The following is a 23,650-nucleotide window of genomic DNA, read 5'->3' as shown; positions in this document are numbered from 1 at the left end:
CCGGTTGATGGTTACCGTGTGCGTGTGCGTGTGCGTGTGCGTGTGCGTGTGCGTGTGCGTGTGCGTGTGCGTATTCTGCCTTTGACTCTTTATTGTAAAATATAACAGTCAACATTCTTAATGAGCATTTAACATGTATTCTGAAAGTCTCCATCTTCTTAACATCCAATCCGGTTGTGCGGAAAATCGTACAACTGTATTTCGCCGAAAATAAGTATCTGTTGTGAGGTCGTGCAGAGACGTCACATGTGTCAAAGGCGGGATGTACCAGATTGTAAGAGCCGAACTGGCTTGTACGTGATGAAGTCGAAGGTCCAGTGGGGAACACGAATGGTCATTTCGTAAAATAAATGGCCAGGAAACGTGTACCTCTTGGTGTACGAAATGCACTTCGCTTTATTATGTGATAATCGGATGTACTCATAGTTGTTTGACTGCATCTCGATTGCACTTTCCCTATCTGACAAATGTTACCCAAATACATCTACCGCTCGTGCTGTCCGTTAATTCCGCTGTTTGACATGTGACCCACGTGTTGTTCCTTGGATGATACCGAAACTGTTAGAGCCATGTATTCCAAAACTGATCCATGTTTGACCCACAAGATCATCATGTCCACCCGATCCCGTTAGTCGCCTCTTACGTCAAGCATTGGCTATACTGAAGATCATATTCTAAGCTAGTTCTTCACGCCTTGCTATATACGGGGGTTTATATCACCAGTGTGTGTCTGAATGTGTTTATGTCAGTTTAGCACTAAGTTTTGCACTACAGAACAGGAGGGTACCAGCAACAGTATAAGTGAGTGAGTATGGTTTTACGCCACCTTCAGCAATATTCCAGCAATATCACGGCGGGGGACACCAGAAATGGGCTTCACACACTGTACTCATATTGAGAATAGAACCCGGGTCTTCGACGCGGATGCTTTAACCGTTAGGCCACCCCATCACCCTATTTACAAGAAGTTAAAAACATAATGATAATACCTGTATGAATTCAAAAGGCAATACCCAAGGCATTTAAGGTGACTGTATTGATTCAAGTCCGCAGCGGTTATTGCTCACTAATTATTTATTTACATGTTTTCAGACATAAACTCTTTGTCATGTCTACTGTTAAGTTACACGTAAGTCAATCTGACTTCACATGGTGTCATGTGAACCCCGTTCCAATGTAATATTGGTTTCCTAACAGTCTCCCTGTTCAATTCATAATCCACCAAACAGGAGCTGTATCAATGAGGATAGATGGACGGATATTTCCCACTCACACCATGAATCATTTCTGTGTTCCAGGGCTAATCAGACTCCACAGTTCCTTGCAGGTATGAAGCACGATTAAATAAATAGTACAGGTAATTTACAACTTGGATACCAAAGAATGTCACTTGTAATGTCTGTGGAGAAAGAGTCAATCTTTAAGTGACAAGAAGACCATGGACATGAATCGCTGCTTGTCCGAAGCTCAAGCTTCAATGAAACACTGCATCAACACCCCCAAAGTGCAAACCAAAGACAAAATGGAGAATACGACGAGAAACAATCTGTCCATCACAACAGCCACTTTCTTCCATTCCTCTTCAATAGATGCTACTTCATCCTTCTGGGCGTACCGACTGTTTATCTCCTTCAGGACCCCTAGTTGCTCTTCCATCACCTTGTTCAAAGGAGAGAGTGGCTCTCGACCTCTTGGGGAATTAGTTTGATTGGTTCCAGTTTGATTTATCTTTTTGAAAAGACCCTGAAACAATATCAGTGATGCGAGATTGATAGGTTGGTCCATACAAGTAATACCTGTCCTCTGAGGAAAATCTAGATTTCTTTTCAAGGTTTTAGTGAACCTAGCAACATCGGCTGTTTTACGGTAGCATGTAAACGATGAGGGTCTTGATTGTTATGAGCAAAGTTCCACACCGATGGGATATAAGGACACCGCGCCTGCCCTCTCATCTTTTTGGTCGCCTCGACTAGCACTGGATGGTTGGTGGGTAACGGTTCCTGTCCTGAATCCCAGGTGGAAATAATGCAGTGAGCGAGTCTGCTTTTACGCCTCACTTAGCAATATTCCATAAATAATGGAGTCTGGACCAGACAGTCCAGTGATCAACAGCATAAACGTCGATCTGAGCCTGACCACCCGATCCCGTTAGTCGCCTCTTACGACAAGCATAGTCGCCTTTTGTGGCAAGCATGGGTTGCTGAATACCTATTCTATCACAGATCTTGACGGGCCGGAAGTAATTCAGTGGCAGGTGACATAGGATGGATTTTACACACACGGTGACGTTGGTCGAGTACCCGTTTATTGCTAGTTTAGATCCAGATTACTTAAGGCAGGAAAGCTGGTGTTTCAAGGCCCAGGAGCATGGCAAAGAAGTCATAGATCCGTGTAGAATGAACTAAGTAAGCAAATGTTGCTTTTATGTGTCGTTTAAAGCCCATTCAGCCATAATTCAGTTTTATGACGTTGGTCAGTAAATAATCGAGTCTGGACCAGACAGTCCAGTGATTGACACCATGAGCATCAATTGTTGCAATGAAATACACAGATATGCATCACTCAAATCAGTGAGCCAGGATAGGCATAGGATGCTGAAAACCAGATCTAACACGGTTCCAAATGTTTTCATGCTACAGGAGAAGTCACTCGGACTTGACACTTTGACTTACGTTTTGAACCTTTTGGTAAAGTTCGCCCTTGGGAATTATCTTCATATGGTGATCTTGCAGTTCACTCTTCGAAAGCCTGAAGAGTGTCTTTAACCAACGAGGAACGCGGACACCATTGTTACCCCGGTAGTGGACGTTCAGCACGAGCACTGTTAAGACCGTTGAGAGGGTCACCAGTGCCATAGACAGGCAGAAGTAGATTCCTGCGAGGGTCAAGGATATTCAGTGGTCAAGTACATATTGACTTCAGTATGAGGATGTAACTAATATTTCAATATATACAGAACAGAAAACGAGATGCAACTATCGAAAATTGAAATCTCATAAAAGCAAGCGTTCATATTTATGCCTTGTATTTAGAATATTGACAAAAAAAGAGTATATTTCAATTTTGCCACGTTTCGTGCCCGTTATTCATACCGACAATTAACTCATAAATGGTTATGCACATTATTTCTTTTGAATAAAAATAAACCCGTCGTCAAAGACCTATAATTCTGGGGCAGGTTTACTGATTCACTCATTCACATGTGGGGTCTCTCTAGGCGATTTGTTTTGTTCGTAATTCACCAAGCAGTAAATGAGTACTGGCTAATCGGACTTCTACCGTATTCTAGGTTGGGTTGAATACTCCTTAGGGAGCTGAGAATATAAATCAAGCGCTCACTGATCCATTATCCATGGGTAATAATGTAGCGCGATGAGTGCGCTTTATGGAGCGGATTTGGAATGTTATAAGCTTGTGCGTTTTTATAAGATTTTTTATATTACCAAGCGGAAGTAGTTTAGAAAACATACCTAAATAAGGGAAGTTGTCAGACGTTGGTGGCAACGAATCGGATATCACCAACATGAACACTGACAGCGACAACAACACGGTGATCTCTACCGACACCTTCTCCCCGGCATCTGGGGGCAAGATAAAACCCAACAGAGCCATAGCAGAAATTAGTATACAGGGGAACAGAAGGTTCACCAAGTAGAAGAATGGCTTGCGGCGTAGGTTGACGTAAAACGTGACGTCAGGGTAAGGCTCTGGACAACAACCGTAGTACAGCACATGTCGTTCTACTGGAACACTGACCAGATCCCACTCGGTGTTGACCTTGAAGCTGGACATGTCCCCTGAGCTGTCCCTAAGGGTGCAGTTGATCTGCAGACCGTGATGGGCCCAGGAACCAAACCGCAGGGCACATGTTTGACTATCGAAGGGGAAGTAGGTGACGTCCACTTTGCACAAGCTTTGTATGACGGTGGGGAAGTTGTAGGTCACAGAACCGTCTGAGTAGAAGGTGGGGCGGTAGTCCTTGAGTCCGACAAGTTCATCTCCGGCACTGGATGAAAATGAGATTATTAGTCTAAGATCACAACAAATCAAACATACCCAGGAAACAAGCTAGTGAGTGGGTTTGGTTTTACGCCGCTTTTAGCAATATTCCAGCGATATCACGGCGGGGGACACAAGAAAATGGGCCTCACACACTGTACCCATGTGGGGAATCGAACCCTGGTCTTCGGCGTGACGAGCGAACGCTTTAACCACTAGGCTACCCCACCGCCCCAGGAAACAAGCTAAACTTTGGTGATCGGGGATTGGCAGGGGCTGGAATCAAGGGTTTTAACAATATTGAAGCTATATGACCATCAGTACATACTCCAGTCTGGACTAGCCATGCCTGTGATTGACTCAAGTGATCACGCAGATCGCTGCCGTGAGTATCGATCAACGCAATTGTGACACGATAACGCGTATCAACGATGTCTGCTAGATTGACCACCCGAAAACTGTGGGTTGTCGAAGACCTGTTCTAAGCATGATCTTCACAATTCCGTCTATGGGAGAAGAGCAGTATTTACAACTGATTTGAGGATATATACTGACGTTTAAAGTCAAGAGAGCATGCAGGTTTAAGACAGCAAGAGTTCTGCTATAAATAATTGTCTGTTTTCTATAGTGGGCATTTTGTAGTCGGAAGATTCTAGATGCTTAATACATTTTATGGGTGACGGTTATAATGCTTATGAAACAATCCCGGTCTCAACAAAATAAGTAACAGAATACATATTACTGTATCTCAGTGACTCGCAAGCAAAACAGGAATTACCATGCGACAATGTTTAAAAACAAACAAATAGAATTAGAATGTAACACAGCGGATGAACTACAAGTGACTTACTTGTCATACAGAGCAATATCCGGTGTCCACACTTTCGCAAAGGGAAGAATAAGCTGAGAGATGCCTCCATACTCAGTAGCGTTCCATACCATCTGACAGTCGTACCAGTTCTACAACATGGATATGACGGAAATATTTACATGGTTCGGGTGATTGCTGCTGTGGATGTCACAGGTTCCGATCTGAAGAGTCGAATCATCTGTTAAGCAGTCAGAACATTTTAGCTCGTGAAACAATCTACACATTGTCAAGGTATTAGGATTGTATTAGAAATGAGAAAAGATTATCGATTATATCATTTAAACGACACCAGGTGCCCACAAAATGTCTAAACATGGCCTGTCCCACAGTAAGCAGGCGCCACTTCCTGGCTCCGCTCAGCTGTATTTCTGTAACAATGTGGCAAACAAACCATTCAAGTAAAAATCACTTCTAGAGCACAGTATTGATTTTATTCCAACTTAAACTTGATTCGATTCATTACATGTGCAAGTGAAGAGTGGAGAAATTCATCATATCTCCTTCACGGAGAAGACAGACACTGACTTACCAAACGAATCCAGGCGTTGACTGTCAATATTTGATTCGGCTCGTCCTGGAAGACAACAGACAAACTGATTAGTTCCATACGACAGCAACAGTAAAAACAGACAATGATTATTGCAGTGAAATTCTCATACCGAAAAGTTGTAATGAATCGAATATTATTCAGGAGTGTTTGCAGGCTACTTGGTGATTAATCCTCTACTGCTAAGCCCAGTCGGATGAGGTCTTGGAATGGGTAAGTGGTTCTTTTTAGTTTTTATGGGAAAGATAAAAAATAAATTGTATCCTGAATAGATACAACCTCCAACGTGAATACTGAGCAAATCTGAAAATTCTTTTTGTGAGAGCAGGATCAGATTGTGACGTGTTTTATGTGATCTTTAACAGATAAATGCGACTGTGTCAATTACTTTAAACGACAGTGTCACAGTTTCGGCATGCTTGTCAATTTCCCTACTTACCAGTTCAATGATTTGCCTTACAGCGATGCCAATTTTGAGCTCAACAGGAGCGTCAGTTTCACAGATTGGCCGCACATCTTTGGTATAATTTGAAAACAGTTTCTCCATCAGTGCTGTCTGGTTGCCATGGATACATGTTACTACAAAAAGAGTATACAATGTGAAAAGAATACATGTCCAACACACGTCACCATATTTGATAAAGTGATGGTTTGTGGAATCAAATTCTTACGAATTGCCACATAACGAAATGCATAAATCGTACTTAGAGACTGTTCAAAATAAATGGCTGAATGGGTGTGGGTGGTGGTTTGATGCTGATTAAAGGGTGAGTGTTAAAAAACTGCTTAAAACTGTGTGAGGTGGTGTGGTGTGGGGTGTTACAGATTTTGAACACGATGGGTGGGTGGGGGGACTAACTTTGTACATAGATTTTAGAACACTGCACATGCTTTTCCATAAAAAAACCTCCCCTCTCCCCATTCACCCATACATTATGATCTGTCCTTTCGAGTCTGGAAAGTGGAGAAAACTGTTTTAGTGAGTTCCTCGTTGTAATTCGTGGCCAGGCCAAATTTGGTCACACGATACACATTGTTTAAAGACATTTTCCCCAAACAATCGCGGAGTAGAAAAAAAAGCAAAAGGAAACTGCATCAATTCCGCTCCGGTTCGTATGAACAATAGCAAGACTTTTCTCAACCGTGAACTACGTAAGATTTGTGACTTAGTGGTGCCATCCTGAAAACAGATTTCCAGACTGGAATTCACAGAACGCTTAGCAATAAAAAGGTGAAAGTATTATCAACGAAATATTCTGCTTGTCGTGAGACTTCCACCCATATCCCCCGAAATTGTAACATTGAGTGTCGTATTTTTAAAGTTGGGTATGTGTTTCAGTATGTTAAGATAAGATTAAAGAAACACGTTGAAAACTCATCGGGGAATATGCATTCAGGTGATATGACTAGAAGTGGGGATACAGGCAGAAGTCTTACCAAAGTATTTTGGCTTTGTGAAAATTGTTGCAAACTTTGGACGTCAAAACGTATGCTTATAATATGTTCAAAGGTCAAAAATCCGTATCAGTACCTACCTTGTATTCCTAGGAAAACAACAATGTATATTCCGATGTTAGCCATTTCAGCAAACTTTCCAATGGATCTTAACTTGACGGCAGCACTGTTACAATACCCAGTGATTTGATTCAGGATAATAGTTTTAGACAGGGTTTCACTTTCGTATGCAACCGAATTGATGAGCCCTTCCAGTGAATCCGATTGTATTAAACTAAATAGTTTGCCCAAACTGCCGATTAAACATGCGAGAAAAGGTTTATGGTGTCGCCAAGGCATTACGTAACCGTGTTCAGTATCATTTTGAAACATTGATCTATTATGTAACTACTTGTATAAAATTACGTGTCATTGAACCTGCTTTGATAGCATCCTTGCCGTGGGCTAATCCCCAAGCAGTCTACTTCTGAGTAGTCTTATCTAGACAATGCTGTTAATTAAGGGCAACAGGTCCCTGGACAAAGGAGGCAGGACCTCGAGTGACTACCAGGTGGCGCTGCATCCACCGCCGTTCGTCATTCGTAAGTACTCCCCCCCTTTCCGTTACCTTATTACTAGTTACGGAAAGGGACGAAGAGTTGCGAACGCGCTGTTGGGTTTTTTCCCTTTGCGGCTTGCGTCCACAAGGTTTTATTTGGTCCTACAATCGAAACCTCGAAACCTGACGTGGGCGTAATAGTTTCCTAGTTGAGTTGCTGCCACTCATACTCAACTGCAATTATTTTGTTATGATAGAATTACGTTTTTCTGATGTTGCATCTTAGGTGCCAACGTTGTTAGTTTCTAAATATAGTTGTTAGTGTAAGTTACGCACGAATATATTCTACGTGGCTGACATTTGTCTTGTATAGTCTCGTTTTTTTTTTATACCAAGGTAAACTGGAATGACAAGTCTTTATATCCTGTCCTGGTATACCAGACATCAAATGTATGAATTAACATACATCAAGTATCACCTTTACGTGTATCACTTATAAATGTCATTCAAAGAATCTACATACAAATGCATGAACGGGAACATGTCTTAACCGATGTTGTTTCAGTATTTTGGTTCGATTGCTGGTGTGTACCCAAACCTGGCTTCATTCACCACATGGCTTGTCAGTGCAGTTGTAAGTCCTCCCCCGTCAACATAAGGCAAGTCCCGGGCCGCATAGTTGGATACTGAGCCTTATTTTGTTCAAATTTGATTTGAACGTGCTCAGCCCCACGTTGGGCGCCAATGTAGCGGCCATAAAATTTCCGAGTCCCGTTCTGGGATTCGAAAGACGGATTTCTGATCCGAAGTCGGACGCCTTGTCCACATGACCAAGAGGTTAACCCCGTCAGCAAGTTGACAAGGTAAGGATGTCATCTATGGGATGACTCCGGGTCCTGCTACAGCTGTATATACTATTGAGAAGTCTTATAATGCGCTAATCTCTACGCAACAGGGATTATTATTACCCCGGATAACCCAAGCTGCCTATAAAATGTACATAATTATAAACCCTGTATGAAACGCGTCCTAATGGGTTGTTAAGCTCACTGACCGGAAAACCCAGTGATTTACATAACGAATGTGGAATGGGATAAATACGTATTTCTGAGAAATGTGATATAATGCAGTTACAGAAATCCTAACCTAATTAACATCTACTTATATCTGGTGACGGACTGGCAAGGCTCTCACTGTAATTACTGAAGTTCTGACGACCAGTGAGGTCTTAGATACGGCTCACAGAGGTGGTATGTGACATTCCAAGCAAGTCCAACCATTCCAAGCAACGCCCAGTTGGTGGAGTCCAGTTGGAATAATTAGCAGATTGTCTTTTAGTCACTGTCAAACGGATGGTGGATAACGAGGCTTCTATTTGATTGTTTGTATGACTATCGATGTGTATCTTTGGCGGTATGCGAGGGTAGTACGCCCGTCTCAGGATTCGGAATTCTGCACCAAATCTCAGATAATCGTGATCTCACAAAGAAGATATCTGTGTTAAAATTGGTCGTGAGCAACCATTCATGTAATTGTTTTATATACTTATTACAGACTTCTTAAAACACATCTTTCCCCAGAATTGTACTTGTTTGATGTAAATGTTTCGAATGGTCTGGCATAATCCAGATGCAACACTCATCTTATAATCGAGACTTACGGCTGAGGTTGACACTGAAACATAGCTAGGGAATTGAGAATTTGTGAGCGATGTGATATAATGTGCTTGAAGTTGTCAAAGAAGTAGATTCTTCAGCTAATAGCAGCGATTTTATCAGTCTGGTGTCAAAAAAATGGAGGTGTTTGAACATTATTCGAGACTCAAGCATTCAAGGTCCATGGATAAACGCCGTTTGAACAGTATGCGAGATTCAAATAGGGAAAGTCCACGGTAAACGCCACACTCAGCAATATTCCCTGTATATGGCTGTGCTCATTAAAAATGATCGAGTCTGGGCCAGATAATCCAGTGATCAACAGCACAAGCATCGATCGACGCAAATGGCATACGATGACATTTGTCAACCAAGTCACCGATCCCGTTAGTCGCCTTTTACGACGAAGCATGGTTTACTGTAGATCACTTGTAACCGGATCTTCATAAGCGATGTAATATACTGTGACGGAAGATGTCAAAGAAGTGGATTCTTCAGCTAATAGCAGCGATTTTATCAGTATGGTGTCAACACAATGGAAGTGGTTGAACATTATTCGAGACTTAACCGGGAAAGGTCCATCTATAAACGCCGTTTGAACAGTATGCGAGATTCAAGTAGGCAAAGTACACGGTAAACGCCGCACTCAGCAATATTCCGGTATATGGTTGTGCTCAGTAAATAATCGAGTATGGGCCAGATAATCCAGTGATCAATAGTTAGTTGCCTCTCACGACAAAGCATAGTTTACTGAAGAACAGTTTTTACCCAGATCTTCACGGGTCAAACGTCGTTTAAACGGTATTCGAGACTCAAGTAGGCAAAGCCAGCTGTCTCCCAGCTTTAGAACGGCCGTTATACAATACTCAGTCTGTAATAGACGATCCCCCGATTCACACCATGAGCGCTTGTTAACGGAGCTGGAATACGATGACATGTTTCAGTGAAGTCAACGAGCCTGACCACCGAACCCCGCTAGTGGTCTCTCATGCAAAACAGGACTTCCTTGTTAAGCCCATGTTATAAACAGTCTTTGTATGGCGTTTCTCATAAACACAGACACACATTTCTTACTTTCCTCTGAAGACGACGCTACTGCACTTCAGTACCAAGTCTATGGAAGTGCGTGAAAACATGTTTGTTAAACGTATCAGTCTCTATGGCAACACGGAATGTTTTCACATGTTTCCAGTCAACAGAAGATTTTAGTCATAGCGATATCCTTCTTCGTTGCGCTTGTTTTCGTAAAATGGTTGTCATGTCACATGCCCCAAGTCTACACCAAAACAACGGCCGGTAAAGACTTCCCGGTGGCTTCCGACGGCGACGACGACAAGATCTCCATCTTCACTTCCGACAAGCATCTGCTACTCCTTGGAGACGTTGATTCAATATTTTGGAAGTGGACAAAGGTCCTTCTATTCTTTCTTCTACCAACTGTACACCAACCACGTCTTTGTAGAAGACGTGTCCCTTAGTTTATGGGATTTTCCCGAGTAAGTCATAGCAGGCACACAATCGGTTCTTCTACTTGATCAACACTCGGGCAAATCAGGTGAACCTCCGCCTTGCCCTCATCAACATCTTACCGACTATGAGTGCTCTGAGATGAATGTTCCCCGCGTCTATATTGAACGAATGTTTCTTTCACAATATCCATGCTGTGTGGAAGCATGTGCAGAATTGGAACTTTACCAACCACTACAAGAACAACTCTGCTATGTCGGTCCTGGTGAGACGGGCGATAGCACTGCCGCTAGTGCCTGCTGATTTAGTGAATGATGTTTGGTGGAAGACTAGTACTTTAGAACAAGACCCCGATGATCGAAATGCTGGACACACTATTGGCTACATGACAAAGTTGCGGATGTAAGGAAACCACGGGCGGCGTTTGTGGGGGCATTATGATACAGTGGGGTCACATACCACCAACCATGTGGAAGGCTGGCACCGTAAGCTGAAACTTTAGATAGCCAGCTCACATCCGAACATTTTCAAATCCATAGACTTTATCAAAAATGAACAAGCACACAGGGAGACAAGCGTACTGCAGCTTCGTGTTGATGGTTGTAAATCACCTCGTAAGCGGAGATATCGTAAAATGATAATGTCTGGTCTCTGTACAATAGACAGTAAGAAATGTATTTCATATCTCTGCAGTGTCACATTTTACCGGGCATTAATAATCGTTTGAGATGTATGTGTGTCTATTATTAAAAACTGCCACTAAGAGAGAATTAATATAAAAATGTAATGTTTATTCAGTTGACTGTTGTTTTAGTCAGCTATTTCCGGGTTACAGAGTATTGCTCTCATAGCAATTGAAATGTCGGGATTGTTATTTTAGTCCGCAATCCGTAATTGAGAAAGTCCGGATTAAAAATCAAGCGTTAATGCTAAATTGAGACCAGTTTTGCCGGAACCCAATTTTCGTCCGGTTTGGGGAGAAAACCGCATTGAACAGAGTACTGATTTGACAGATTCCACTGTAATGTAACATGTAACTGTACGATATGTAGATGTGAAAGTGCTATGCAGTGCAATAAATGCATGATATGAGAATGACTTTTTGAAAGTGCTCTATAATTATGTAAATTATTTGTGTACATGTAGAATGTTTAATAAGTACTATGCAATATGAAAAACGTGAAATAACTGTATGTAATGTATAATGCGTGCATAAATAAAGAAGTGTTTTATGAGATTATGCCTCTGACCGGTTAGGGTGACCAAATATCACAGATCGACTTGGGATCAAAATAAAAAGTTCACCATTTGTTCTCAGGAATTATAGCGTTTCACTGATCTGGAACTTGTAAACAATAGGTGGGAAGTGGGAAGACCCCGTTCAAAAGGCCGTTGTTATTGTCAGTAATACAGTAGAAAAAGAAGACATTATATTTTATTACAACGCCACATGTGACAATATTTGCACATATAAAAGCGTGGTAAAGAAATACCGGCCTTAAGGCCTACAAGAAACTTTGCACATTAAAATCGACATATACTTGACAAAACAAAATGTAATAATTGCAGATAGAAGTCAAAGACATGCCAAGCACAGCCCAAACATGTACAGGTATGCCGGCTAACTCTGATATGCTGAAATTTAGGGTTTTCAAAATTACCTGAATTATGTATCTCAACATGCTGAGAAACAAAACACGACGGAAATGCAAAACGTCGCAAAAATGCCGATATGGTGTTAAACAGCACCCTCCCACTCAAGCACAACTGAACCCCAACTCTGGATCCGCCTGTGCAAGCACCTACTAGACAGGGTTCTTGAGTGCACGACGATGATGAAAATGTTCATCCAAAGGAAGCTGCTGGTGTCTATATGATACATCTCTGTGACACATGCGATGCAGGTGGTGAATTGTATCCAGACACACCGGCTGGTGTCTCTGACACGTCTCATGGTATATGCAATATAGAATAGCCATGGACCACAAACCGTGACATGGCAATATCTGAACTGTCATGCTGTCTGTAGTGCTGACATGGGTATGGTTGGCCAAGCCGTGTAAGGAACCACATTTCGTTGAACAGAGTTACTTTCCTTTGGTACTACAGGATCCAGTGATCTCAAGTATCATATTTCTCGCTTTAGCTGCACGATACCTGTGCTCGTTGATTTAATTTAAGTGGCAAACATCTAGGACCATACCCTCCTTGCTAATGTGCCAAGATATAACGGATACAGTTACTTGCAGTGTTAATCCGATGTCAGTCACTCATAGTGAAGATTGTGCCTAACGCATCCACTTTTACAACATATACTGTAGCAAGATCCCCAAAGTACAACCTACAGACAAAACAAAGAATACGACGAGGAACAATCTGTCCATCACAACAGCCACTTTCTTCCATTCCTCTTCAATAGATGCTACTTCATCCTTCTGGGCGTACCGACTGTTTATCTCCTTCAGGACCACAAGCTGCTCTTCCATCACTTTGCTCAAGGCGCATGGCTGCTGCTGCTGCTGGTTGTGGTGTAAACTAACGTTTGAGTTGTTGTGCTTTAATCTGTTTTGGCCAATCTCTTTGAAAAGTTTCTGCAACAATGAAGAATGTATTGGGATTTTTGTCAGTTAAACATACACCACCCACCTGAAATACACATGATGAAGGGAAGGGTAAACGCCCTTACCTTAATCTCGTTGTTGGGATGACCTGGCATTCCTGTACTCACACAGAGAAGGCGTGCGAGCGTCCCAAGACAGAGACTTCTCATCCATCGAGGCACACCGATACCGTGCTGACCTTTGAAGTGCACGTTTAACACAATCACTGTGAGGACCGTGGATAAGGTGACCAACATCATAGTCAGACAGAAGTAGATTCCTGTGGAGGGAAAAATGTTAAGTGGTCTCGCAATAGAAATATTGTGTGAATATCCCCCAAATATCAGTTGGTATGATTTGTCAAGCATGTCTTCTTGGATGTCAAGGGCATTTAGTGGTTACATAGCGTCGTCCTCGTATGATTTATCCACATGGTTGTCTAGGTGTTGAAAAATTGTGACGGCGCAAAAGTCACATTTAGATTTCCTTATCATCATTTGGTTGAAGCCATAGATCAGTAAAACAATTAATTAAGTAATGGGTAATTACTTTTCACTGCTGTTTGGAAAATATGTCATGAATTTGGTTCTATTTGCTTTTGTTATGCATGCTTTAACTGGCGCACTGCGTACATTTGATACCCAAATCAGATGAATAGAAATTAATTTGTTTTTACCTAGATAGGGGAATGTTTCTGACGTTGGCGGTAATGTGTCAGACACGACCACCATGAACACAGCCAGCGACAGCAACACGGTGATTTCCAGCGCCACCTTCTCCCCGGTATCTGGAGGCAACAAGAAGCCCAGCAGACCCACAGCTGTGATCAGTATACAGGGAAACAGCAGGTTGACTAAATAGAAGAATGGCTTGCGGCGTAGGTTGACGTAAAACGTGACGTCAGGGTAAGGCTCTGGACAACAACCGTAGTACAGTACATGTCGTTCTACTGGAACACTGACCAGATCCCACTCGGTGTTGACTTTGAAGCTGGACATGTCCCCGGCAGAGGATCTAGTGGTGGAGTTGATCTGCAGTCCATGGTAGGCCCAGGAACCGAACTTGAGCGCACACGTTTGAGTGTCGAAGGGGAAGTGGGTAACGTCGACTTTGCAGAGGCTTGTTATAACTGTTGGGAAGTTGTAGGTTACAGACCCGTCTGAGTTGATGACCGGGCGGTAGTCCTTGAGTCCGACAAGTTCTTCTCCTGCACTGGTGATAAAAAGAGTGATGCTGAGTGACATGGTGGTATCATGGTGATGTGGTTGAATCATGATATACTGAATAGAACAAGAAACGCAAGTTTCGAGAAATATGATCTCATAAAAGTAAGCGTTCATGTTGAGGTGTTCTATTAAAAAAAACAACAACGAAAAACAAAACAAAACAAAACAAAACAAATAAAGCAAAAAGTTGCGTTTCTTTTGCTGTTCAGTATATCATTGCCCACTTATGTATTTACTAACTGCTACATAGAATCCGATTACTAATCTCACTCAAATACAACAGTTAACTACATGTATATTTCAATAGTTGAGAATGCCAGACGAAACAGAGGATGATATATAGAACACATGTTTCCACTGAACTGCTTTTAATGTGAGTAAGTGAGACTTAAACCTAACCCGGAAGACGTTACGGAAGGCCCAGTATTCTAACCTGCACCATCACAGGTCGGATATTCACAGGAAAAACATATCAAGAAGAAAATGTACAACAAGAATTAAAAAAATAGAAAACAATACTCACTTGTCATATAGAGTTATATCCGGTGTCCAAACCTTTTTAAAGGGTAGGATAAGCTGTGAGATGCCCCCATACTCAGTAGAGTTCCACGTCATGTGACAGTCGTGCCAGTTCTAAAAGACACAAGAAGGACCTGAAGCCGAGGCACAACAACATCACAGCATATCTCATTGCAATATGGATGTGGAATTTCCGAGCACCAGAAGCTGTTGGTCATTTCACATGAAGACTGACCAGATGGTATCATGATACTGATAGTAACAGGGTTATAATTTCAACGCTTGTTATGTTAACACTGCTGTGTTAACGTGATGCAGACTATGACCCCTCGGAACTGCACTGGAAACATGTTCTAAGGAAATGGCTGCATGATTCCTGCTCTGGCATGAGAATGTGTAGTTGTTAGTACCCGATTACACTTCTTGCCATTATCGACTTCACTGTTGTGGCACAATATCAGATCTTCGAGATACCTGATGTTTATAGGGTAATCCTTTATTTTGATCGAGCAGAATTCAAACAAGGAGGGAGGGAGGGAGTTAGTTTTACGCCGTATCCAGGGATATTTCAGGTATGTGGTGGCGGTCTGTAACAAATCGAGTCTGGACCAGACAATCCTGTGATCAAAAACAGGTTTACGCAACTGGGATCCGATGACATGGGTAAACTAAGTCACCGAGCCTGACCACCGGTTCCCGTTAGTCGCCTCTTACGACAAGAATCGAGCAATCTCGCAACTGTATAACACCACGCGTAATATGAATTTGTGTACAATACAGGAGATACGATGTTACGTTGATATTTTCACAATAATATATGCCAAATGTCTTCTAATTCCACATGAGTTATATAATTACCTTCTTAGCAGTTTCGAGTTTATTTTTCTTTCCCATTTTCATATTATTGCCGTTTTGAACAAAGCCAAGCTGCAAACATATACCAATCTGGGTACATAAATTACTTTTTCTTAGATTTATAGAAACGGACGAATTGTCCAATCAGCCCATAACCTGATGATCGCGTGAAGGTAAGGGTTGGAATGTTGGCCGTGAGTAACCCATTCTTGTAAGAAGCGACTAACTGGATGCTTGTTCTGTTTATCACTAGATTGTCTGGCCCAGACTCGATTATTTACAGACCTTCACCATAGAGCTGGAATATTGCTGAGTACGGTGTAAACCTAAATTCACTCAGTTGGAACGGTTGCGATATGTCTACGCAACGCACTCACCCCCATAACTGCGTTGTTGAAATTGGTAAATTAAGTTCAAATGTTTGAATATTTGACTGACAATGGTGAATGAAAGAAGTGAGGCTCCTGATAGATAGTGTGTTGATGCCAGGACTTTTACACAGCGATAAGACCCCAAGAGAGACAATATATACCTCGATGCCAGGACGTTTATACAGCGTTAAGACCCCGAGAGAGACAATATATACCTCGATGCCAGGACTTTCACGTCGAAGCGAGACTATTGTAAAACGACTTTTAACGTTTCTGCACTTTATTGTATTCGATATTGTACCACAGAGGTTTCAACAGGCTGTCATCAAAGCCATAAATATGATGTATTTTTTATTTAAACACATCTGTGTTAAATAAATGAATGGTAATTGGTTAATAAGCTGCTACAGTTTGTTAAAACACCTCGCGTACAACATAGTACATGATACAACCTCTAAGATCAATACATAACACACAGTATTATATATGCTATAATCTGTATGTCAAGTAAAAACACAGAAGTGTAATAACACCGATACGTGCTATGTTTATTAGTATTTGTATCCGAATCCATCAAAAGAACACTCACAAAGTAACTGGTCAGCTACAGTTTGGTGTGTCTGAAATGCATAATACAATTGAGGGCGATGTGAAGATTAATTGTTGATATGTTTCTCACAGATGTAAGGGCCGTTGTTGATTTTTATTAATAAGGGGCACAATATCAACGTTAAAAGAACATTGCATCAATACTTTGATGCATAAAAAGTAATCTTTAAACAAATCTAGAGAGCGGTGGGTTGATGGGGGGCAGCTGTCCCCTTTTTAAAAAGGTTTGAAAAAAGTTGGGATTTGATTCTAGAATTTTCATACTGGAATAGAGAAAGAGGGGGAATAGCTTACGATGTCATATCTATCTGTGTCGGCAGTGGACGATTTAATACATACGAGATCCGACATGTGGGTAAAAACGAATGCTATTGTTGGATCTTGATTTCAGCTTTTTACACTGAGAGAGTGAACATGGCGTTTGTAATTATTGTGCATAACATCCCATGAATTAATTGTCAGATTGGAAGATCACAGAACTGTTTCATAGATTGTAATTTCAGAAACGATCCCCGAAACGAATCCAAGCATAAAATAACTCGGGGACACGAGATCAAACATTCAAGGAAAAAGAGTGTCTTCTTGTGTCTCACTGTTGTGAACTCACGCTTGTATGCTTGCGCAGGCGTTTATGTGAAGATTTATCAGCTCACAGTGCAAACACCGCGTGGTGTAGTGGTTAGAGCGTCCGCCAGGAGAACGAAAGGTCGCGGGCTTGATGGAATATGGTACTTGCTGGTCCCTGCTAGTACCATACACTAATGTATAAAACAAGGACAGGTCTGATGTGAGTAGGATATTCATGCTTAATTGGGGCATGGTATCTCAGTAACACTATAAAACCAGCTAAGGTCTGGATTGGTACACGCAACCACATATACACGCGTCGTCTTTGAAACGAAATATTCTTAAATGCGACGTTAAACCCCCGTTTCGCCACACCTACCGTGCCAGCAAGATGTATCTGATGCTGGACACATACATGGTACTCATGCTACTGGAGTGATTAGGCACAATAGGAGGAAGTACATACCAGTCGAATCCAGGCGTTGAGAGTCAGTATTTGGTTGGGTTCATCCTGTAATGGAAGAGACACAGAGGCACCATAAGAGTAACGCCATGAAGTCATTGCATTCAAGACAATCACAGAGTGTACAACTAATGGACTGATTATGGTGACCAGAGTTGAAACTTGCATTATGGTCTTTTTGTAAATATTTTTTTATTGGTACATTCCAGATAGTTGATAATCGAGTTAACATTTGATTACATCGCATATAAAGTACATGCATGCTTGAAACGGAGTCAGTGCTAGCAGTACCTCGCCGATATCAAAATAGGCTTTACTCACTGTGCCCATATAATGGGTACCGCCGTCACCCCGAGAGAAAAGTAATTTGAACATGAGGTAATATCTCTTAAACGTTTGAAGAAACAATATAGTCACACATTTATAACCACGAAAATCAATTGTCATTTGTTCAAATTAATGAATCTATACTCTGCACGATATAATCAAATGATGTACTAACCAGTTCAATGACCTGTCTGATGGCTATTCCAATTTTAACTTCTATAGGAACATCCGTGCCACATATTGGCCGCACGCTGCTTTTGTAATTTGTGAACAGTTTGTCAATAAGTTCTTTCTGGTTGCCACAGGAACCAGTCACTGCAAGGAAAAATATTTATTGCCGTATATTGAGTATATTGCTTTGGAAAGAGCATTTCATGCTCTATGCACATTATCTAGGGCATGCAATCAGTGAGGCAGCTCCGGTTCGTTCGTTCGTCAGTAGGGTGTCACTTGTTCGTGTGTTTGTCATAAATCAGTAAAGTGTAAATGGTTCGTGTTTGTTAGATGTCAGAAAGGTGTCACTGGTTTGTTCGTTTGCCAGAAATCAGTTAGGTGTCAGTGGTTCGTGTGTTTGTCAGAAATCAGGAAAGTTTCACTGGTTCGTTCATTTGTCAAACACCCGTAAGGTGTCGTTGGTTTGTGGGTTTGTCAGACATCCATAAGGTGTCAGTGGTTCGTGTGGTTGTCAGAATTCAGTAAGGTGTCACTGGTTCATGTTTTTGTCAGAAGTCACTAAACTGTCAGAAATCAGTAAATTGTCACTAGTTTTTGTGCTTGTCAGAAATGAGTGAGATGTCACTGGTATTTGTGTTTGTCAGAAATCAGTAAGGTGTCACTGGTATTTGTGTTTGTCAGAAATCAGTAAGGTGTCACTGGTTCTGATCAATGAGCTGTGCAGCGATGGACTTCATGAACATCTACGCCGTGCGATACGATGAGTGAACAATGACTGCGAGCCTGACCACACGTTCAAGTAAGAAGCCTCTTACTTATGTCGTATGTGAACACTAACGATTGTGTGATATGCAGACCATATCGATATTTGGGAGCATTCGATTCGATGCGTTGGGAACATGATCCTCACACACTTGGCGTCTAAGTATGACCGGACCTAACATTTGTTTAGCTGTCAGTTCTTCACAGAAGCAAGTCATAGCGAGGTATTTAAGCCATAATCCTGGCCTTGGTCTCCTGTTTGACGGTTACGAAACGTCACTGTTGAATGAAAAGAATAATATTCGTCTAGATCTGCTTCTTAATGCATCTTCATCCCGTCTACAATAATTACTGTGTGATATTAACAACACATTCTTACAGAAACACAATGTTAATCATTTGTGTATCTTTGCTCAACAGTTTATAATGGCTTCGATGACCTTCACAGTCTTAGACATTTTATCATCCAGTACTGATTTCCAGACGACATATTGCTTGTTGAAGATTAAGAGATGACTCCTAAGCGATATCGTTTAGGTAACTTTTGAACTAATTACTGATTGGTCAATATTTTCATCATTAGCTGTCTTATCTGTAAACAAAGACGGCCACCACAATAAATTCATTTTTGACATGTTTTTTTTTATAAAAATTTATTTAAAATGCCATCAAGAAATGGTGAAACTTGGGCATTGCAAAATTCAAAGCAACTGTATTGGCAGTACATTTAATGGGCTTGTTTTAATGACGTAATGGTGTTACTCGTTATTTCTTCCAACACTCTTGTTCACTTGCTTATATCCAAACGCATTTCTGCAAATGAACTTGTTTCAGGTGATGTTTCGCTTTTACTTTCTCTTGAACAACAAATAAAGCATAATATTGCATGGTAAACAGACCCTCGACCACGTGTCTTTTGATAACAAATATATACAAACCCGTAGTGATATATTTGAATTTAAAATCACGAGTGTGAGATTTTTTGTGTCCTGACCTTTGTCTCTTGTTTCATGTTTCGTGGAAAAAGAACAAGGCAGTGATGTAAATGTGCTCATATCTACTGATTACTTATTACATCTTCAGATTACATGACCATATCTAAAATGTTTGAAATAAAATGTGGCATATATCCGTTGTTTTCCGTTTTTGGAACTAGAATATTGCTAACAGATAGAACACATAAGCAGCTGTGTCTTTACATATATTTCCAACGTTCAGAACTAAAATATTTCAAAACGTGGCGTAACTTTACCATATCGTATGACTTACCAAACATTCCCAAGAGTACGACAAATCCTAAGTTAGCCATGTCAGTATGCCTTTCACCTTGCATCCCTCTCCGTGAGCTTGTTACGATCCGGTCCGCTATTGTTCACATGGGGAGAAGGTAGCGTATATCCCAACCTAAATTTAGATATGCACGGACCGGTTTCATCTCGTTATACCCGTTGCCTGACCATACCCGTAATTGCTGGCCAATTGTTATGGATTGTTACGCGTGTGAAAGAAAGTAAGGTCTTTGAACGGAAACCAGAAGGGACACATTTGAGGGAAAGACTGTTAGCTAGTGTATTTAGGTGTAATGTACCAAAGGATTTGGTCCTCGTGTGGATGACGCCCATACATTCTTTGGCGTTCGTACGCAAGAAGGGTTTAGTAAACCTGTATAAGTATGTATTTTCTGAAAGGAGAAGGGGTGACTAACGTTTTGAAATTGTGGATAGGGGGACATTTCTATTTTATTCTCTTCTCGATCTTGTTATTAGTACCCCGCTTGGTTATAGACTGATATGATGTATTTGTGATTCGAGTCAAATAAGCAGTCAACAGTTCAGTTGTTGGCTTTGGAATACTGCTAACAGTGATTGAAGCTGTAAGACCTGTTTGGCAGGGTGTAAATATGAGGCACTATCCCGGCCTTCCATCAGTAACTGTGTATTTATGGTAGAACAAGTACATTTAGATGGCAACTTCTTTATCCCCGTATGCTTGTCCAACTTGTTAACCTTCCACTCAAACAAGTCATGGTATTTATGTACTGGTGACCTGCTTGACAAGTCGTTACCAATTTACACTGGTTGTTGTGGATAATCCACAAACATATTATTCCTAACCAGCACCTGTGAAACAAGTAGTACGTGTGTTACATTAGGTTGATGCATCGAGTTACCCGATGTTATAGTTTAGTCGGGACCGTATTTGTCCTGCGGGCATATAACACCTTTTCAGAAGACAATTAGTGTGTGGATTGAAGTGAAACTAAACTGTAGACTACAGTTTTAGCAATATTTTGCAATATCACGACATGGGACACTAGAAATAGGCTTCACACATTGTGCCCATGTGGAGAGTTGAAGCAGGGCCTTTGGCGTGACGAGCGAACGCTTTAACCACATGGCTACCCCGACCCAGAACACGTAGATGAGGATGAACTTGATCTCACTGAGGAGCATCTGCACTGAATTTCCAAATTTGAAGTAAGCAGCGAAGATTGTTAATATTTCTCAAAAAGATCAATATTTCTTAAAATGATGTTAGTCAAAAGGTATACATGCATCTAAAATTTTAAACAAGTTTCGGATTTTCACATCAATGTGACCCCTCCATTTTTAACGGAAATATTGTTTATACTGTGATCCGAACCCAGCACATTCACCCCTTTGCCCTACACATGATAAGTGGGACAACAGGATGCTTTATGTGGATTTCATGCCAGAAAGAATGTAAGTTTCTGTAAATATATCTATGAATAAACACACTGCCATAAAAATACATGTATCATCGATACTCCGACTATTTCCAGCTAAAATAAGCTTCTCTGGTTAGAGAACATATCTTGCTCAAACATTGTTTTATCTCAGTTTACACTTTCCGGAAGTGTACTTGATTCTTTTGTTCCGTCATGCCCCAAGGCATTGTTAAATGTGACTAACTTGCTATGGGAAACTGATATGGTGTTTACTAAAGGGACAAAATAATATAATGAATTTTATATTAATAATCATAATGAATAGGATACCCATTTGCCTTGATCTATATAAACACAAAATAGGACACGAACAACAGATCAGGCGAGAGAAGACGCGCCCATCGCTACACATTTAGGGGGTAGGGATTGAGTCACGTTTTGCGGTATATCGCTGTCTGTAAATAAATACAATAACTAACAGGCATACCACCTATACTTCATCAAATATATAAAGGTCAATGCAGACAGATTCCTTTTGGTGTGATGATGAGAAATACCTTTGACTCCGCGCATACCCCAGCCAAGCGAGGGCGGCCTGAACTCAAACCGGAAAATCAGGTGATCGAAGAACCGGAAATAGGGAATTGTGAATTAGAATGAGTAGATTTTATTTACAGCATTTTGATTAAATATAGCTGACAAAACATTACTTAATCAACAGTTGACTCAAATCAACACAAGCGCTCTATTCGCGGCTGGTTTACAATACAGATGTAAACTAACATATGGAATATTGCTTAGTGCGGCGTCAATGTGAACTCACCCACTCACTACTCCGGAATATGGTTCTGGCCCCGATTTCTCTAAACAAACTTAAGCCTGAGTTTTGACTTAACTTCAGTTTTTAGCTCAGATTTGCGAAAAAGCAGGAACATGCATTTTCCAGAATGAACTGTATCAGTATCTTACTCAAACTTAGTAGACAATCTGAGTTTGGTGTACAAATTTCTTTAGTTGTTTAGACTTTTTATTCAAGAAAATGCGGTTTAGTTAAATATTCAGCTGGTTCAAATTGTCAAACTCAGTTTGAGATTTGAGTAAACACTCGAGAAATCGGGGCCTGGTGTGAATGTTTTCACACAGTACCACTTTGTGTTTACTTACCTCATTGATGTGCATGTGCATCCGATACCACTTGTATTCGTGTTACTATGCATACACTCAATGAATTAAACTGTTTATCATCACAGTGCCATACCTGGCTTGGTCGCAAACAAAGCTGATTTAACCAAGGACCGCAGATGCGGTTAAATTATTATAAAACTTATCTAAATACATATTCACATTTTCACATCTAAATATGAATTCACATTTGACCTTAAACCACGCCAGTGCAGACTGTCATGAACCAAACAATATAACACTGATTTATGATTCTTAGGTGGCGGTGATACTCATGGTTCAACAGTTAAATTGTATTACCTTTCGTTACGACTCAACAGAGGGGAGAACTGCTTGTTTCCATATTAGATTTGGAGTCACGAGTAATCATTCAAGCTGTAAGAGCAGAATGGGCATATCTTTTCACATGGCAGTCAAAACACTCGTTTGAGGAAGATCTAATAGATCAGTATTTTCGCACTGTATTTCCAGTCCAGGGAGGTTTGACCGTGGTTAAGGCAACGTCAGTGTTATTGTTTTGGTGCCTTCTACCAGTGATACGGAGTTCACCCTGCCAATGTAATGGTATTGACAATGAAGGTGTATGGCCATTTAATGTTGTTCTGTCGTCCTTCCTTTCTAGTAAGCTGTATCCATCCATCCATCTAATGGCCTTAAATGCCCCTGATTTTACAGAATGTCCAGAGCACATCATTGTTTTTGACTGTTGTGTTTGGAAATACCATACATAATTCCCACATAGGATGTAATATCGTAACAAGGGTCATCGTGATT

The 23,650-nt window shown here is 41.0% G+C and overlaps 2 protein-coding genes across 2 annotated transcripts; both read right to left on the bottom strand.

Annotated features, from left to right (window-relative positions):
* Positions 1 to 1,467: 1,467 nt before the first annotated feature.
* Positions 1,468 to 6,998, bottom strand: LOC137278746 (neuronal acetylcholine receptor subunit alpha-10-like). The gene is made up of 7 exons (XM_067811261.1): positions 6,953 to 6,998; positions 5,857 to 5,996; positions 5,400 to 5,444; positions 4,850 to 4,959; positions 3,471 to 4,006; positions 2,661 to 2,875; positions 1,468 to 1,743 (listed from the first exon to the last, which is right to left on the bottom strand). The coding sequence occupies exons 1-7, from the start codon at positions 6,996 to 6,998 to the stop codon at positions 1,468 to 1,470; spliced, it is 1,368 nt and encodes a 455-aa protein (XP_067667362.1).
* A 5,837-nt stretch (positions 6,999 to 12,835) lies between these two features.
* On the bottom strand, positions 12,836 to 20,314 carry LOC137278745 (neuronal acetylcholine receptor subunit alpha-10-like). Its single transcript, XM_067811260.1, has 7 exons — positions 20,275 to 20,314; positions 18,245 to 18,384; positions 17,746 to 17,790; positions 14,882 to 14,991; positions 13,809 to 14,344; positions 13,219 to 13,412; positions 12,836 to 13,123 (listed from the first exon to the last, which is right to left on the bottom strand). Exons 1-7 carry the CDS (start codon positions 20,312 to 20,314, stop codon positions 12,836 to 12,838), a joined length of 1,353 nt encoding a protein of 450 aa, XP_067667361.1.
* Between the last annotated feature and the right edge of the window lie 3,336 nt (positions 20,315 to 23,650).

This window comes from Haliotis asinina, chromosome 3 (genome assembly GCF_037392515.1).
Source record: "Haliotis asinina isolate JCU_RB_2024 chromosome 3, JCU_Hal_asi_v2, whole genome shotgun sequence".
NCBI classification, from domain to species: domain Eukaryota; kingdom Metazoa; phylum Mollusca; class Gastropoda; order Lepetellida; family Haliotidae; genus Haliotis; species Haliotis asinina.
This window is presented reverse-complemented; position numbering and strand designations above follow the sequence as displayed.

Coding starts and splice junctions, on each gene's coding strand:
- LOC137278746 (XM_067811261.1), bottom strand. CDS start 6,998: ATGGCTAACATCGGAATATACATTGTTGTTTTCCTAGGAATACAAG. Junction 5,997..6,952: donor TGTTTTCCTAGGAATACAAG/GTAGGTACTGAT, acceptor CTCTTTTTGTAG/TAACATGTATCCATGGCAAC. Junction 4,007..4,849: donor GATATTGCTCTGTATGACAA/GTAAGTCACTTG, acceptor ATTTTCATCCAG/TGCCGGAGATGAACTTGTCG.
- LOC137278745 (XM_067811260.1), bottom strand. CDS start 20,314: ATGGCTAACTTAGGATTTGTCGTACTCTTGGGAATGTTTG. Junction 14,992..17,745: donor TCAACGCCTGGATTCGACTG/GTATGTACTTCC, acceptor TGTGTCTTTTAG/AACTGGCACGACTGTCACAT. Junction 14,345..14,881: donor GATATAACTCTATATGACAA/GTGAGTATTGTT, acceptor TTTTATCACCAG/TGCAGGAGAAGAACTTGTCG.